This window comes from Lissotriton vulgaris, chromosome 1_1 (genome assembly GCF_964263255.1).
Source record: "Lissotriton vulgaris chromosome 1_1, aLisVul1.2, whole genome shotgun sequence".
Classification (NCBI taxonomy): Eukaryota; Metazoa; Chordata; class Amphibia; order Caudata; family Salamandridae; genus Lissotriton; species Lissotriton vulgaris.
In genome coordinates this window covers 2,109,061,759-2,109,079,528 of record NC_141685.1, presented here as the reverse complement: position 1 = coordinate 2,109,079,528, position 17,770 = coordinate 2,109,061,759, and the positions used below count along the sequence as shown (strand labels likewise).

The 17,770-nt window shown below is 45.0% G+C and overlaps 1 protein-coding gene across 4 annotated transcripts in view; it reads right to left on the bottom strand.

The window, feature by feature from the left end:
- The window catches only part of PARP11 (poly(ADP-ribose) polymerase family member 11), a 123,661-nt gene extending 106,097 nt beyond the window's left edge, over positions 1-17,564 (bottom strand). The window contains exons 1-4 of one of the 4 annotated variants that reach the window (XM_086921441.1): positions 17,164-17,564; positions 15,617-15,765; positions 14,226-14,357; positions 481-601 (exon numbers count right to left, since the gene is read on the bottom strand). In XM_086921441.1, coding sequence (XP_086777567.1) covers positions 481-601; positions 14,226-14,357; positions 15,617-15,619 — 256 coding nt within the window. In that variant the 5' untranslated portion in view covers positions 15,620-15,765; positions 17,164-17,564. The remainder of the gene's footprint in view (positions 1-480; positions 602-14,225; positions 14,358-15,616; positions 15,766-17,163) is intronic. The other 3 variants (XM_086921449.1, XM_086921467.1, XM_086921458.1) reach the window with 3 other exon arrangements.
- Positions 17,565-17,770: the final 206 nt, after the last annotated feature.

The window sequence follows — 17,770 nt, the reverse complement described above, 5'->3', positions numbered from 1 at the left end:
GCTAGGTCCTGGCCGGCGCTACTTTCAGGGGACTACTTTGTTTACAAATTTAATTTACTTTTTTTTTTATATAGCCTATGTCCATCTACACACCCTGACATTTTCATAGATGTATCAGGTGTGTAGATTGGCGCTGTGGTTCCCGAGTTTACCTGGCCAAAAGGTGCAAGTTCTCTCTTTATAATAGTAGTATAGATCAACAAAAGCATGCCAATTTTAAGGCACTAAAGCCATCATCATAACTAAACTGTATTAGATTGGCAAAACTTCAAATTAGTTCTATTTTCTTCTAAATAAAACCGTTTAATAAAGGAGAAGCAATAATATCAACAAATAGTATCACTATGCAGAATCTTAGCTAGTACAGGAGTTATGTGCCTTGGAACAAATAACTGGGAAACTTACAAACACACAGTAAATGCATATTAGGCAGCACTAAGGGATAGATGTTGCCACAATTACAAGTAAAACATACAGTACCTGCAAAGTTGATTACATAGTTAAATTTCACTGTAGTAAAATTAAGAGTGCCCAGAGGTTGCAATTTGTACCAGTATTCAATCTCTTCACTGCTAATCGAGCACTGTACAGTTGTATCTGTCTTTAGAAGAAACAAAACAAAAATTAGAAAGATATCCTCTGCAACATCACAGAATTCTATAAAATAAGGGTCAGTTTCAAAAAGGGGCGAATGCCTCGATATTATCAAGACTCATCCACCCAAGTTATAATTTCTGATCAGATTTCATTTTCAATGTAGGTTATCAAAGGTACAATTCTGCCATGATATCTTTCATAAAAGCCAGCTAGCCTCAAATAGTGATTATGATAAACAAGGTTGAATTTAGTAGGTCACCCAAATTTCATTATCTGTGTCTCTATCATTTTACAAGTTGTTTCAAATGTGTACTTATCTAATGCAGCTATTCAAGAGTCAGACCCATATCAGCAATACCCAATGCAAGAATGTCATCTGCAAAGACCAAGGTAAGTACTTGGACATGTTATTTAATCCTTAAAGTCTTTCCCAAATGATTGATTTAATTATTGTAAAGGAAAGGGCCAAGCCACATGCAGATGCAATGCTTGGTGTATATAGAATCAGTCAACCAATTATTATTTGCAGTACCTTTTGCTACATAATGCTGAAGCATGTATTCATTAGTTCTCCATTTCTTTGCCAATAAGGTGTTAAAGCAACAGGTATCAACAATTCTTATTGTGCCTCGCATTTGTTGTATGGGAGAAAAAAGACAGTTGGAAGAGTGTTCCAACAGTTTCCCCAAAACTGTACCTTGTACACCCAATTGGTACTCTCTGGCCACAGGTCAGCCCCTGGTAAATGGTACCACAGGTGCCCAGGGCACTGTGACCAGGGTAGGCCTCTAAGGGCTGCAGCACTTATTGTCCCACCCTTAGAGGTCCTGTACCTTTACACTAACACACAGCCTTTGAGGGCTGCGTGTTTTGTTGCAGAACAAAGTGAAGAGTCGATATGGCACACATCCCTGAGTGCCATGCCTACAACCACCTGCCCTGGCATAGATCAGTCACCAATCTAGCTGGGTGCCCTATACCAATGGTGAGGGTACAGGTGCATGAGCCCTACACCCATACAGAGTCTAAGTCCATTCTTAGACATTGTAAGTGCAGTGCTGCCATTAAGAGTATATGATGCTGGGAGTTTATATGATTACGAAATCCACAGCACCATAATGGCTACACTGAAAACTGAGAAGTTTGGTACAAAACGTCTCAGCACATTAAACCCACACTGATGCCAGGTTGGGATTTAATGAAAAATGCACTCAGAGGACATCTTAGAGATGCCCCCTGGAAAACGACCAGCCTCTGGTGGGTTCCCTGACTGGTACATACTAGCCTGCCACCATGAGACATATTTATGGACCCCTAGGATGGGAGCCTTCGCTCCCTCAGCCCAGAAACAAAGCCTTTCCTGGGCGGAGGTGTTCACACCTCCCCCAGGCCAGAAAGAGCCACAGGGAGCTTCAAAGGCCTGACAGCCTTTGTAATGCGACCCCAGCTTCTCCTGCTATCAGGAGCAGTTCCCCTTCCTGTCTACCCACGTTTTCGGCGGGAAGACAGGTGGGAAAAATTAGCCAGCCCAGGTGTGCCTACTTCTGCCAACCCCACCCCTCAGGTGGGGGGAGGTGAGGTGAAGCCCACTCTTCAGTGCCCGCCATCTTGCAGATGGAAGGCACTCCCCAATAAGGATTAGGGATTGTGCTCACTTCCCCACGTGGGTTGAGCACACCCAGTTTGTAGTCACCCTAAGGTCAGTAACCCATTGGCTACTGTACTTGAGACCCCTAAAACACACCCTAAATACAGTATTCAGGGGGCAGCCCTGAACCAAGAAGTCAGACAAAAACCTGCAAAAAGAAAAGAAGAAGTAGAACCGAACAGCTGTCCCGAAACTAACAAGAGGAGGACCCCCACTGACTTTCCACCAGCCATACCGGCCTGTCCTCACCTCAAACCTTCTCCGGCAAAATCCTGGTGTGTCTTGCAGCCAGCAACCTCAATAAATCCAGAGAACTTGCCTGCCTTCAAACCCAGACTCCCGTTCCGCAAGGATCCAAGGGTGTTAGACTTGCATCCTTGGCGTGGTTTCCCCCTATCTTTTTGCCTCTACCTCCTGTATTTTTGATGCTGTGCTGGATTTCGTTTTTGCTGGTTTAGATGCTTTGGGCTCTTTGCCACTGCTGATCAGTGTCAAAGTACAAGTGCTCCCTGTATAAATTGTTATTGTGATTGGTTATCCACGATTGGCATATTTGTATTACCAAGCAGTCCCTAGTAAAGTGCACTGAGAGTGCGAGGGCTGGTGATTCAAATGCTACTAGTAGGCCTGCAGCACTGATTGTGCCACCCACATGAGTAGCCCTAAAATGGTGTCTCAGGCCTGCCACCGCAGTGTGCAGCCGGTGAACTGCCATGTCCTCCTGGTCAGTGTTCCCATTGACCAGGCCTAACCCTTCCCTTTCTGTGCACATCGGTCACCCCCATAGAAGGCTGAAGGTACTCCCTTGGGCAGGCTGCAGTGTATGTGAAAGGCAGAGCATGTACTAGTGCAGGTGACATGCTCTGGTGGTGAATCACAGCAAGTTTCGATTTTCACTATTGTAAGGCTATCTTGCCCATAGGCTATCATGGGGAATGCTGGCTACAGTGGCTATCAGCATATCTTCCCATAGGAGCAAGATAGGACATAAAAGTCTGGTATCCCTGAACTCAGAATTTAATAACAAATCTTTTAGGAAAGGTCATTTTTAAATCCTGTGTTTGTGAACAGCACTTTTAGAAAGTGGCTGTTCCCTTGTCTGACCTTTCTGTGTGCCTTGTCCTGTTTGTGAATTGACTGTCTGTTTTGTGAGTGACAGGGGCTGGGTTTCTCCCAGAGGCTGAGTGGGCCATCCCTGGGCTGAATAGCTCCATCTGCCTCTAGAGTGGTGGAAGGGGATAGCACCTTGGCCTGAATAGGGATGTGCCTGCCTTCCACAATGCTGGCTCCACCTCCTGCTGGGCGGCTGACGACCCTGCCCCTCACTCAAAGGAAAGGAGAAGCCAGGAAAACAACGTGCTCAAGGAACACCCAGAACTGGCTCAGACCAGGCTCAGAGCCCTCCTGCACAAAGGGAACAAAGGCTTTTAGGGATGCAAGTACAGGACCCCTGACTACAGAAAATTAGATCATCCTGGAATCAAGAAGGAACCTCTGCCAAGGAGAAAGCTGCAAGACTGAAGAAGGAAGACTGTCCTGCTGTTGCTTTGCTGGACTGACCTGCAGTTGCTTTGCTGCCAAGGAGAGGGGAAGGACTTTGTTGTTGCTTTGTCCCCTTGCTTGAAGAGATCTTCAAGGGCATGTTGTAAGCTGGCCTCCTTCACCCCCAGCTTTCCCTAAACTCTGCTGAGAGAGTTCTGCCTTGCTGAGTGCTGAATCCGACTGAGGGGCATCTGGAAGTTGTGGCCTGCTGTTGGGAAATCTGGAGAACAAGAAACTAAGACTATCTGCAAATTTTCATGCATCGCTCGCTTGCGGAGAGCATCCCCGTCAGTGCGAGGAAATTCCCGCCGCCGCGAAGATCGAAATCGTCGCATCGCCTGTTACCGCTGCAGGAACTGACGCATCCTTCACTTGCAGAACGCATCACTCCGGTGCGGGAATAGTACCATCGCTAAGAGTATCGTTGCAGAGCCTGCCATCGCTGGGTGAGATAGCCGCACAGCTTGCTTGCAGACCGAATCACTTCGCTGCGAGTACCGTCGCAGAGCTATCGCATCGAGGGGCCACGAGAGGAGAAGATCAACCCTGCCCCGAGCATTGCCGCCGCACCCGAGATAGTCGCCGTTCAGAAGATCGTCGCATCGTGCCTTTGCGAGACGCTCCCTACGGAACCTACGCACCGGAATCCATACAAGGTTTCGCCTCCCTCCCCATACAGACCGGATTCGTCGCAACACGCCCGCTGAGTTCAGCGGGGCTGTCGCATCGTCTCCCCAGAGTCTCAGGAGTGAAGCTTCACTTGTTTTCCACCGCACTAGCTTCTGTTTTGGAACTTTGTCGCATCTAAAGGTACTGTTGGCGAACCGTGACGCAACGATGAACTATTTTCACGCAACTGTGGATTATTTTAACGCAACCTTAAGAACTCTTTTGAAACCATAATCTTGAGCTGTGTATGTTGGATTTTTTGTCGTTTTGGTCTTGTGTAGTTTAGATAAAATACCTTTATTTTTCTAAACTGTTGTGGAGTCAGTTTGTGGTGTTTTCACTGAGTTACTGTGAGTGTTGGTACAAATACTTTACACATTGCCTTCGATAAGCCTGACTGCTCATGCCAAGCTACCAAGGGGGTGAGCAGGGGTTATCAGAAGAGTGTTTCCTCCCTACCCTGACTAGTTGCAAAGGGACCCTATTTGGACAGTGGTACCTACCTCTGCCAACTAGAGACCCCCAGTTCTACCAGCGGGTCTGCACCACTCTGCACCTTACGCCCACGGCCCCCCAGTTCGAGTGGCCCAACACCAAGAGGAGGCCCCCCTGGCGATCCTGGCCTGCCTCAAACCTCCTGCGGACACCTGCAGCCTCAAACCTGAAGGTCCCCCAACCGCAACCAGGACCTGGTAAGAAGATCCGACCCTAAAAGGCACCCCTAGAGCCGACACCCCACAGCCTTGGGTGGCCCAACCAACAGTGCCTAACCAACCCCCAAGATCCCAACTTACCTCTCCAAGTGGTGGTCGCACCCAGAAGACCTTCGTCCCCAAACCTGCAGTGCTTTTGCAAACCGGAGACTCCCCGTTGAAAGCTACAGGGATTCCGAAGCCAAAACAGCACTCGGCCGCCCCAGTGGCGCTGAGGGTGCTGGCCTAAACCCCCAGTTTGTCCTGGAGCTTTGCTCTCACAATCCAGTGGCCTGCTCGTGAGCAGCCACCAACCAGAGGCCCCATATCCACCAATGGATACAATTGGGCCTCAGCACTCTGCACCCGGCCACACTACTGCTCAACCACACTACCACAATTAGAGAGTGAGGCACTATGTACTTTACCTCTGCCTACCTTTTGGGTTCCACTGGACTCTGTGCACCCTATTACCTCACTTTGGTATTGTATATACAGAGCCAGCTTCCTACATGATACCACTAAGTTTTTTTTGCTGCACTTAAGAGTGTGTTCCTGGAATACATATGGGTGGAGAAGAGAACCAAAGTAGCATACAGAACTTTTTGTTGCCCAACAGAAAAAGGGAGTTTGCACTGTCAGGCATGCAAACCTACTATGGGGCAGCAGAAACCAAGAGTTCTGGCAGACTGGAGTTCATAGGAATCAGAAAAACCTGGTCACACACGGATAGAGGAATAGAAGGACTCAGTGTGGAAACTCAGAGATGACAGCCCACCTAATGTATACCTCAATACACCTACACAGACTATCCTTACAATCTGAGATGAGGAGAACAAACGATTTAAGAAGACTACTTATTCCTCGCCCCAAACTCTCATACATTTTAACCATGCATTCACTCCAGGACTGTGGCAAGGTCCAAGTGACACTTGGGGATGTGGGGACTATTGTATGCTGAGTGATATGGTGAGGGAGGGAGTCATCAAGTCCTCTGATGATTACAAGAAAGACTTTGGAGTAGAGGAAAGGGAGAGGTACCACTTTACAAAGCTTCGACACTAGGCTTTACACCCCCCACCCCAATAAAAAAAGCAAGCTCTAGTGATGTATCTCCCATAGAGAAACATCTATTGGAGAACCCTAGGAACTAAAGGAAATATCTCAATAGTCTATCAATTGCTATTAAATGCAACATTGGAGACAAATACCCCTTTTAACAGTAAATGGGACGAGCTAATTGGCAGAGATCTTACAGACAAACAGTGGGCTCTTATCTGGAGAAGATTAAATAAGGCTAAACAAAGCATTCTGAGACAGCAGGCCCATTACAAACTACTGTATGATTGGCATCTCGCCCCAACCAAACTACATGAACTTTACCCTGCAGTTAGCCCACTCTGCTGGATAGACTGTGACGTAAGAGGCACTTTCGTTCATATCTGGTGGAAGTGCGCCAAGATTCCTCCCTTTCAGGTAGAGGTGTTTATGAGTATGAGGAAAATACTGGTCTACCCATTCCAGGGAATGTTAATATTTTTGACTGCAGGAGCTCAGATGCTTGACATGCACCACCAATCAAAGTTTCCAAGATTCTAAAAAAGCCCACTGCAGACTCTGCCAAACAATAGTACTACCACCCTACCTCACAGCTGCTTTTTCCCACAAAAACTGAACAAGCAATTTTCCCACCACCTAGAGGCCAATCATAAACCAGACTTTTCTCAGTCAGGTTTTAGGCCAGCTCACAGTACAAAACAACACTCCTTTTAAAACCTTTCTGCAGCTTTGGTAAAGTTTGTCATATGGCCCTTATTGAGAAGTTATACGACATCAGTCTTCACTCACAGGCCCTAGCTTGGTTTAGGGACTTCCTAGAAGTTATATCTGAAGATGTATTTATACCCCGTTTCAAAGCTAGGGCTGTCACCATCATCTGCAGGGGGGCACAGAGATCTCCAATGAGTCCTACTCTTTTTAACATCCACGTGACCCCTTTACCAGAGGTTAACAGGGACTGTGGCTTGGAGAGGAGATCCTATCCTATACTGATGATACCGAATTGGTGGTATCTATCGGACACAATACGGAAGCAACAAGAATCAGATTGTGACTGACTGAATGCTGTGGTGCTTTAGATAAAGCAGAGTGCCTTCAACTAAATGGAGTAAAGGCAAAAATTGTTCTATTTGGCAAGGCCACCCAGATCTGGTTTTCATACCAGTGGCCTAAAGTAATGAACAATCCTAATTGTTCGAAAAATAGTTGTAAAAAGATATTGGCATCCTGCTTGATGACTAACTCAGCATGGCGAATCTAGTAGAAGCAGTGAGTAATACCTGCCTTGGATTCCTTTGTATGCTTAGGAAGGTTTTTTTCTTGGATCTCTCTGAACCATAAGAAGACTCCTACACCGGCTCTTATATCTATTGGCCTCAATTATGGTAATACTCTACTGGTTGCAATAAATAAGTCCCTCCTGTAAGTCCCTCCTTGCAAGTGGTTCAGATTATGGCTGCCAGATTGGTTTGTCATCTGCAAAGGGGACTTCTGCAGATCCAGTTTTAAAGTAACTTTATTGGCTACCTGTTAAGGTGTGTTGTATATTTAATCTCTTTGCTACACTCGGCCTTGTATGGCGAAGGTCTTGTATACTTACATACAAAGATCAGGTTATATCAGCCAGCTAGAAAACTTAAATCATCTGACACGGCACTGGCCATCCTCCCATATGCACACCACTTGATGCGGGGACATTCTTTTTCTTATCTAGCACCTCACCTTTGGAATAAGCAGTCTTTTAATATCCACTCTTGCCACAGCTATCACTTACTTCTATCTACTACCCCTCCTGGGGTATAGGCCATCAACCAGGACTCTCCAGCCACCTCTGTCCTGAGCTTTTCTTTCAATTTGACTTCAGGTGTAACCCATCTCCTAATAGTCAGCCTTGAGGCCTAGTTGCTAGTTGTTTCTTTTCACTTGAGGGAACCGGATCAGGGTTTGCCTGGTGAGGTTTAATGCAGGCGTGCAGAGGGTATGAACAATACCAGCCCCAGTGGCTTGCCACGATTTCTTTATGAGCAGAAAGTGGAAAGTTTGCTGCCAGCGGTCAATGTTGCTGATGGTGTTTGGCCAGTGAATTTGGAGAATTTTCCCCAGGAGTGTTTATGAAGTTCTGGACTTTGTTGGTGGTGGTCACTACTGTCCTCCAAGTTTCTTTTTCATACAGAAGGACCAATTTCATGTTGGTGTACTTCAGCCTGGCTGCCCTAATATTCTCAATGGGCTCAGATTTAATTGCTTTTCCCAAATCAAGGCGAGCCTTCCTGCATTCACAAGTGTACCAGCGAGATGGTTCTGGTGCGAGGCTGTCTTTACGCCTGGAAGGCTTAACAAATAGGCTTTTAAGTTCACCAAAAAGAGTCTCATGGGTTCTGGTTCCTTGTTGCAATTTTAAAATATCATAGTCCCCTTCCGTTAACTGTAATAAGTCTATTTTTCCTGTCTAAGCTTACTAGCTATAAAATCCAAATTCTCTTTATAAAGGGAAACTTTAGGCCATCGAACGTGGCGCATATCGTTTGATAACACAATGTCACTGGAGGGAGTAGGAGTCATTTCAGCCCCATGGTAATCAGGAGAGTCCCAATAGGAAAGATTCAAAGACAAGGGATTGTGGTCACTTTCGACCCTGTCTATGATCATCATATCCTGGAGATGTTTCCAAAAGGCCAGATTAAGCAGAATATAATCTATTGTACTCTTACGTATGCCACTACTAAATGTAAGTGCCCCAGCTTTATCGCCTGCGGTCCTTCCATTTGCAGCTCTTAGACCTTTATTTAGGCAGATAGAGTTCATTTGAACGGCTACCGCAGACCATTTACTAACTGGTTCAAGGTCCAGTTTGGGAATCCCCCACTCTCTATCCTCCTCCTCTGACACGTTAAAGCTTCCCTTCATAAGAGGCTCAAAGTTTACGTTAAAATCCCCCCCCCACACCCCCCCACAATTACATTAAAGGGAGAACAATATGTTTCTAATACGTTTTCTAAAAGCACAAAGACCTCAGATTTTCTAGCCCGTGCTTCTCGCATACAAATTATAAATATAAACTGGTACAGGATTTGAAAACTTGAGACTTAAGACCTGGAGATCTCTATGATTAGTACAAATAGGTTTTACTATAACCCCCAGGTCTTGTCTTATCCAAATAGTTAATCCTCCAGATGGTCTCCCCCTCCCTTCCTTTACAGCAGGAATGCTATAATTTAGGTATCCAGGGAAATGCACTTCCTCCAATGCCCATGTCTCCTGAAATAGACATATCTCATGTTCTTGAATGAATAATGCCCACTCAGGCGACTCTAGCTTAGTCTTTAGGCCAGCTATGTTCCAAGAGAGAACAGATCCACGGCTACTAGCGCAAGGGATAAGACACTCCTCACCTGTAGGTTTTTGGCAAGTATTGGGGGAGATAAATTCGTCAGCGGGACAGACCGAAGTTTGTTTTTTGGGTGGATTAGTAAGAATGGAACTAAGATCTTCACCTAGTGTTACACTGTTTCACTATCTAAATTTCTTAGGGATAAGAGTCAATCGTTCAAGTCTAATCTCGAGCTTTCCCCTTTTAACCCCCAGTGCTGCGCACGACCATTGGACGTCCATTCAGCACTAGTTCCAATGGACAGCGCAGCACTGGGGAGGGATGTTTACTAGCATCTATGAGGTTAAAGTATCAGACTGTTTCCCCCTTATAGATTTCCAGGTTTGGGGAGGAGTTGCTCTCATCTGAAACCTAGAATGATCTGGGGAACAAGATCTAAATTCTATATTTAGTAATTCGCCAGCTACCCTTGGGTTTTTAAAAATGAGTTCTATACAATCATAGTGATCACCCTGGAAAGTTAATCTAGTTGCAGGCTGAATGTCCTCCCTGATCACGGACCTACATCCTCTTACATATCTGATCCAATGAATAGCTTTGCTGGACAGAGAATCAGGAGTTTCACGTTCCCTGCCCACAGGAAGCTTAGGTATGTTGATCAGATATACTGGTGGAGATTTGGAGGGATTAGAATTAGATATGGAAAAACCAGTGTTTGGTCCATGATGGCCCATTTGCTGCAAACTAGATAAATGGCTATGCCCAATTTGAATTGGTCTAGACCTTCATTTATCCACAGGCTGGCATATTGTACTCTTCGATGGAATTGGGTTGTGCTCATGGGATTGGCGTTTCTCCAAGGGCCTTAATTTCCCCGGTCTAACAGACTCATTTGTTCCTGAACCCATGGGTACCGCCGTGTCTAAACTAGGTTTTTTCTTAGGCATAGCGACAACCTTTCCTGCATAAGTTAATACACTTGCTTGGTTAGAACTAGGGGCTTTAGGTATTACAGCAGCTTTAATTTGCTCTGGCTTTAAATTGTTGACCGCAGCAGTTAAGGTATCGATCTTAACTTGCATTCCCTTAATTAGGGCACATAAATGGGTCACTAGGTCAAACAAAGGTTTATCACGATGTTCAGGTACATCAGAAAGTATCTCAAGTATACATTCGAGAGTTCTTAATCCAGAATCTATCATGTCTGGTCTGGTGTCTAAGTGGGAATTTTCGATATGGGCTAAGACACTAAACTTATTAGCACAGGGTAAATTTAAAAAGCTTTCTGAATTCAGATCCACATGAAGTTCAGTCTCATTTAAATTATCCTCAGTTATCTTAGCTGCTATTGGATTATCCCCTGTGTGTAATTTGCCCATGAACATTCTAGGGATAACTACAGGGCCCATTGTTTTATTCTTACTGCCCTTTGCAACCCTTTGGCTAGCTACCTCCCCTTCAACTGCCACAAAATTAGGGGTGTCTACTAATAAATCAGTGCAATCGAGGATCAATTCGTCAATTCTGTCCATCTGTGATATAACACAATTTTCCCCGGCATTTGGTTGGCGTTTTCTAGTGGGCTTGGATTTCAGTCTCTTGGCATGCTTTCCTCCCTTATTAGCCCCTCCAGCAGACTCATTGAGATCCTCTGGATTTTTCCTTTTCCCCATAGCTCCAATGCCATAGGGCTCCAAAGAGTTGGAAAGTTGTAGACGTACAGTACCTTTTGGTTGTTGTTGAAAAGGGGGGGCCCAGCCCTGCCTCCTTCTGCCCCAGACGGCCCGCCCTCTGCCCAGGCTCAGCCCGGCACTGCCCGCGCGCGTCCCGCGGGGCAGGAGGCGTTTCCTGAAGTTATGGCGCCTCCGGGCGCGTCGCTTGCGTCACTGGCGCTGCGCCAGCAGCTGGGTGTTGTAGTGACCCAGCTGCGTGTGGCTCCGGTGTGGGTCCGGCGAGGATTGTGGAGCCGTTTCCCTCACGGCATTGCTGGCTGCCAGGTGAGCGCTGGTAATGGCCGTTTCCCTCACGGCTTGGATGCTGCCCCCGAGAGCGTTCGGCGTTTCCTGAAGTTATGGCACCTCATGGCGCGTCACTTGCGTCACTGGCGCTGCGCCAGACGCCCGGGGCAGCTGGGTGTTGTAGTGACCCAGCTGCGTGTGGCTCCGGTGTGGGTCCGGCGAAGATTGTGGAGCCGTTTCCCTCACGGCGTTGCTGGCTGCCAGGTGAGCGCTGGTAATGGCCGTTTCCCTCACGGCTTAGATGCTGCCCCTGAGAGCTTTCGGCGCTCCCTGAAGTTATGGCGCCTCCGGGCGCGTCGCTTGCGTAACTGGCGCTGCGCCAGACCCCGGGGCAGCTGGGTGTTGTAGTGACCCAGCTGCGTGTGGCTCGGTGTGGGTCCGGCGAGGATTGTGGAGCAGTTTCTCTCAAGGCGTTGCTGGCTGCCAGGTGAGCGCTGGTAATGGCCGTTTCCCTCACGGCTTGGATGCTGCCCTCACATTGGTGTTCAAATGCATGATCTTGGTTTGCAGCATTAGGTCCTTGTAGCTCCAGATCTTCTTAATCCTAATGAAGGGAGCCCTTGCTTTGCCAATTCTTGCCTTGATGTCGTCGTCTGTCCTGCCCTGCTTTTCTATTACAGTGACCAGGTAGGTGAAGGCCTCAACCTTTTCCAGTGCATCGCCTGCAAGAGTGACTGCAGTTGTGCTGGCAATGTTAGCCCTCAGGATTTAGGTTTTTCCACTGTGAATGTTAAGGCCAAGTTGTACTGATGTGGCTGCCACCTACCCTGTCTTATTTAACATCTGCAGAAGGGTATGGGAGGGTAGGGCCAGGTGGTTTGCAAAGTCCAAGTCGTCAAGCTGTGTCCAAGGTGTCCACTGGATCCCATTTCTTCTCCTTGCTGTGGATGTCTTCATGATCCAGTCTATGGCCGGAAGGACGAGAAAAGGCGAGAGTAAACAACCCTGGCAAACTCCGGTCCTCACCTTTTCCTCTACCCAGATTCTTACAAACATGAGGTAGACACGTTTACTGATTTTTCAATGTCTGCATGCAGTGCCTCTGAAGGAATGTTGTCGGGTCCTGCTGCCATCCTCTTTCTCAGATGTTTGGTGGCTTGCCTTATTTCTTCCTTCTGTGTTCTACAGCAGTGGATTGGCAACTTCATATCAGCTGGCTGTATTACTGGTAGAGACTGCGGCTGGTTCAACGGTTCTTCCAAGTGCTCCACCCTTCTTCGTTGTTGTTGGCCTTTGTTACCCTGCCACAGCTATACTACTTTTAAAAAGCTGCTTAAAACCAGACTATTTTAGCTAGTGGCTTGTCTACCCTCAATAGGCCTTTGAAACTAAGTTGTTCGCACTTCCCAAGTGCCAATAACATAACAAGGGCATTAACATTCTGATATGGAACAGCCTGGAAGAAGCCAAAACTACGGTGGCAGTGTTCTGATGGAAGAAGGAACTGCCAGATATCGCCAACAACAGGACTCTGTAATATCATGCCATGCAAAAATTGATTTGTAGCATGTCAGAAATAGACAGCGACTTTGAATCCACCTGGTACTCGGTTTTGAAATATTTGACTGCGGGGACCCCCTCGATATGATATCCTATTGATGAAAGACCTCAACATGTTTTAGGTGGGGAGACACCAATAAGTTGGGCCACTGAGCAATACAGGGGATCCCTCTCACATGGCAGCACCAGAGACTAGGTGCTCAGTCTGGACGGAGATCTATGTGACAGTCAAATAATCAGAAACAATCTTTGTAGGCAGTTGATAAGGAGCCACCGGACATCTCAACTACTGGGCAGGATAACTGAGGTTTTGTTCGATCTTGATGAGCACAAATGTAATGACATATGCCGAGACCTCAATAGACGTATCTGAACTAAGTCTGCAGTAATAATGTGATATCAGCTTGCTGTGACTGTATACAGTGATCTTAAGAATTAAACTAAAAAGCTTTGGTTAACAACAACAAAAAACACACTTAAAACACCTTAAAACTTGTCAAATGCTAGTCATTTTATCTTTGTAATCATCGAAATAAACTTACTAAAAAGTCTTCTTATAAAACAAATGTTTCTTAAGTGCAACCCTCATATATAACAACTTGCCAAGTTAGCCAGATGAGGCAAGGTACACAAAGATCTCTGAACATGTACGGCAAGAACAGAAAGGCCACTTTTAAAACAAAACTGCTGACAGTGGGGTCAACTGGCAGATGATGTCAGAAGCTGTTGCCAGCTGTCACTCACTTGAGGATATACACAAGAACTGCAGAAAGGAGGCCAGTGCAGGCACAGAAAACACTAGTTGACAAGTCAACACTGTAGAGGGAAGGGGCTTAGTGAACATGAGGAGCAAAGAGATGGGGGGGCTCTACCCTTATAAAAGTAATGCAGGAATTGTGAAACTGAACATATCGCAAATAAAACGCGAGGTAAAGAAGTGGTAAATTTCAGCAAGAAACAGAATAAGAATATCAGGTCCAATCCTCGTCTGACACACTTCGAAACAGTGAGAACCCGCAGGCGCCTACAGGAGAGGACCAGTTAAACCCAAAACATACAAATGGCAATTTGAGGATTGTAATCATCATCCATAAAGAAAATATCCAAAATAAAAATAATTTGGTGCAATATTTTATACTCTGCCACAAAGTTGTCATATACATAAATACCTGATACAAATGCCACTTTCCACATTCAGCAAGGTAGAACCAACCCCACTGTGTATCGGATATGTCCATTTCTTCCATAACGCCATTAACCATTTTTGTAAAGGTTCCTTCCGGTGCTTGCTGAAGTGCGTCCTGAAATTCCAATCAAGGAGATACATTATGTTGCTGAAATTGCATGAAACCATGATATTCATTTCGGCAAATATTTAATTGCCTTCCTCGTATAGCTCTTTTTTCTTAGTAAGTACAAATGACACATCTCTGAGAACTGACTTTTCCTAGGTAAAACAGAAATGCTTGATTTAAGCAACTCGTTCTAAATCCAGAGAAAGTCTGCAATAAGATTCACAAGAGATGGATAACAGTGATGCCAAAATGGTTATAATGATAGGGGAAAATAAACAGTAAGAAAAAGAAAATTAAAACAATCACTAGTGTGATACAACCAAGGCTCCCTGTTTTCCGTTTTTACAGATAAATACAGACAGAAAACATTTATTTTCTTGTTTGTATTTATTTTTAAGTGTGGATAAAAACGGAAATAGGGTTGCTTTTTGAGTAATTCTAAATACTGTCTGCTATGACTGCCAAGCCATTAGCTGTGTGGTTTGATAGGTAAGGGGGTAAAAAAAGAATGACATTTTGGTAAAGAGGATTTAACAGCAGTAAATATGCACAAGATTGATATTAAAATTGGCATCTTTTCATTTAAGTGCATTGATTTATCTTCTGCGGATGTTCACAGCATTGAAACCTGACAGGCATTCAAGCATGAGTGCATATTTATCGGTTAAATAAATATGGAAATATACAAATTTTTCCACAAAACCCCAAATAAAAATGGATAAATACAGATAAAGTTAGCAAAAAATAAATATGTATACAGACGGAAATGTCAAAAAAATTAATCCCATAAAACCGGGAGCCCTAGATACAACCCTACGAGTCACACTCACACATTGCAGATTAGACTTCTTACTGCAGTTATCAGCAGGCTCAAAATTATATTCTTCAAGAATGTGTAGGTTGTATGTGGGATTGGGGCAGCAATGAGAAGAAACTACATTTTAAGATCTTAAAATCTTTTATTACCAAGATCACCACCACGTCAAACGTTTTGTCCCGAATCTTCAAACGACAACGCAATAAAGAGTAGCGTCTAATGTGTATCTGGGTTTGAAGAGCTAAAGAGGAAATGGAGCTGGAGCGTACAGCTTCTTTCCAATATCTCTAACATTCATCTTAAAAAAAACTCTTAATTTATAATGAGCCATGCCACCTGCCTCTCATGGCCTCTGCCTCTCCTTATGTTTCACATGAGGCCATTTTATCTATGCTGATTCTACCAAATTAGCGGGATCATATCATAAGGGAGAGTGCTTCACTCTTACCATGACATGGTCTTCTCATTGAAAATAGACGTGGGAGTGTTCTCCTCTTCTTTCTCATCAGATGTTTTACAGGTAGGGGATCTGGTATCATCAGCCCTTCTAGGATTTTTCTGTCATGTCTTAAAACTAGTGCAGCGAAGATCTTTGTTCTGAAAATGGAGATTGTAATATGAAAGGTTATTTCATGACCTTCTTTCGTCTCTGAACATATACCATACCATCTCAACCTTGAGTACTTATGCTACAAATAGTGGACTACAACTTTCATCTATTAATAAGGAGAGTTTGGTCATTCCAATGCCCTAATGAAACACCCCCAAAAATTGTTAATTTTATTTGGAGGAACTGTCAACTGCAACTACTGGAGTCTTCGCCGGTACTAAATAATTATCACTGGCAAGCTATTAAATTGCTACCACGGATGACTTTCTAGAACTAAGGCTCTATCTCTGGGACTCATTTTCAGAAGAACCCAGGAAAAAAACAGTACCAAATCATAAAAAATATATTACTCAAGAAAAAGATTAATACTAGAATCTACGCTGCGTACGCTCCAGTCTCTTTTATCGTCTCCTGGCCACAGCATCGTATTTATAAGAATTCATGCGACAGCCCATTGCTCATCCTACAACTGACAGGTGCAGTTTCACTAAACATCAGACACAAATTTCGTTAGGGTTCAGCTATTCTGGAATGAGACCTCAGCTGTCTGGCATGCTGCTGCTCTGCCCCTCCCTCGTCTTCTTCTACTGTTGCTAATTAAATTTGACAACAGAGGACTTTTTATACTTATTGCTTAGGCATGAACTAACTTCATTTTTAACCTCCAATTTTAAATCCCTTCACATTTACAGAGTGTTTTCAACATTTTCAATTGTATATTTCTTATTTATTTATATCCACTTTACCAATCTGTTTACATTATTACATTTTCTGATCAGGCACAGGCCCCAAGTAGGCTTCGCGAACCATAGGGCCTCGGTCCACACGTTAAAGACCATTGGTCTAGTTTGTTCATAGTCATCCCTAAAGTGTCAAAGGTGACGCCCTCGCCAGGCCATAATGATCGATGCCTTCTAAGGTCCAGGTATATAGGCCTGTTGCAGGGGTCGGTATTTTCTGTGATTGCCGCCCCCACCAATCCATCCCCCAATCGTTGCACGCATTTTGCCCTAGCTGTAGTCTACAACTTGTTATAAAAACTAAACAAAGCGCAACACAAACAGTTAACAGCACTGACTTCAAATACATGTTTTGTTTAGCATCCTGGTACTTGTAGTCCTGCATTTATGGTGAGGACAAACAAAACGGCAAGTACTAACACACAAAGTGAAACTGTAGAACTTAATTAAATATCACTAAACAAACACTAATTGTGCAACCATTATTTGCCGTGGAAAGCAATACTTAGGGGTTGGGGTTCAGCTACTCTGGACCAAGACCTTAGCTGGCTGGCACGCTTCTGCTCTGCTCCTTTCTCAATTTCCTCTACTGTTGCAAATTAAACGTGACAACAGGGGACTTTTGTTACTCTGCTCCACCCTCACCTGAAACACCCACAGTTCAGCTCATTCAGGCCGGCGCCAACATTGTAAGGAGTGAGATGTAAGGGAAATTAAGGAAGGAGAGAAGGATGTTGAACAGGGGAGCCTGAATAAGGGAAAAATAATGATTAATTGCAGTGGGGACTGACACGCTGAAAGACAATTCAGATGGAGACTGCGTCCTGATCTGTATGCTGACAACTCCATGCGCCCCTCTGGAGGTCAGCGCCCAGACTTAGGTACAGCCAGCCCATTATTAGCTGGCCCCGGTTGTCCACTGCCTACGCGGACAGTTCGAAAATTCAACCCAAGGTTCTTTTCCCGTTATTGTGTTTGTTACGGAAGACGTTCGCCTCTATGATGTCTATACTTCCGGATCGCCTTGGAGCTAACCGACTGGCCGAACACATTGTGAGAGGAACGAGTAATATGTAAGAGCAAGTAGCATTGGAGCATTGTCGGCATCTCAGCCAATCAAAATGCGTCGGTCAGAATAGTGAAGCATTTATTGGCTGCAGAGAGCAAATGCCTTTGATGAATACAACCCCTGTCCTAGAGCAATACGAGTTTAATGTGGTGGGTGATCCGATGTTGTGTTAATCGGGACACA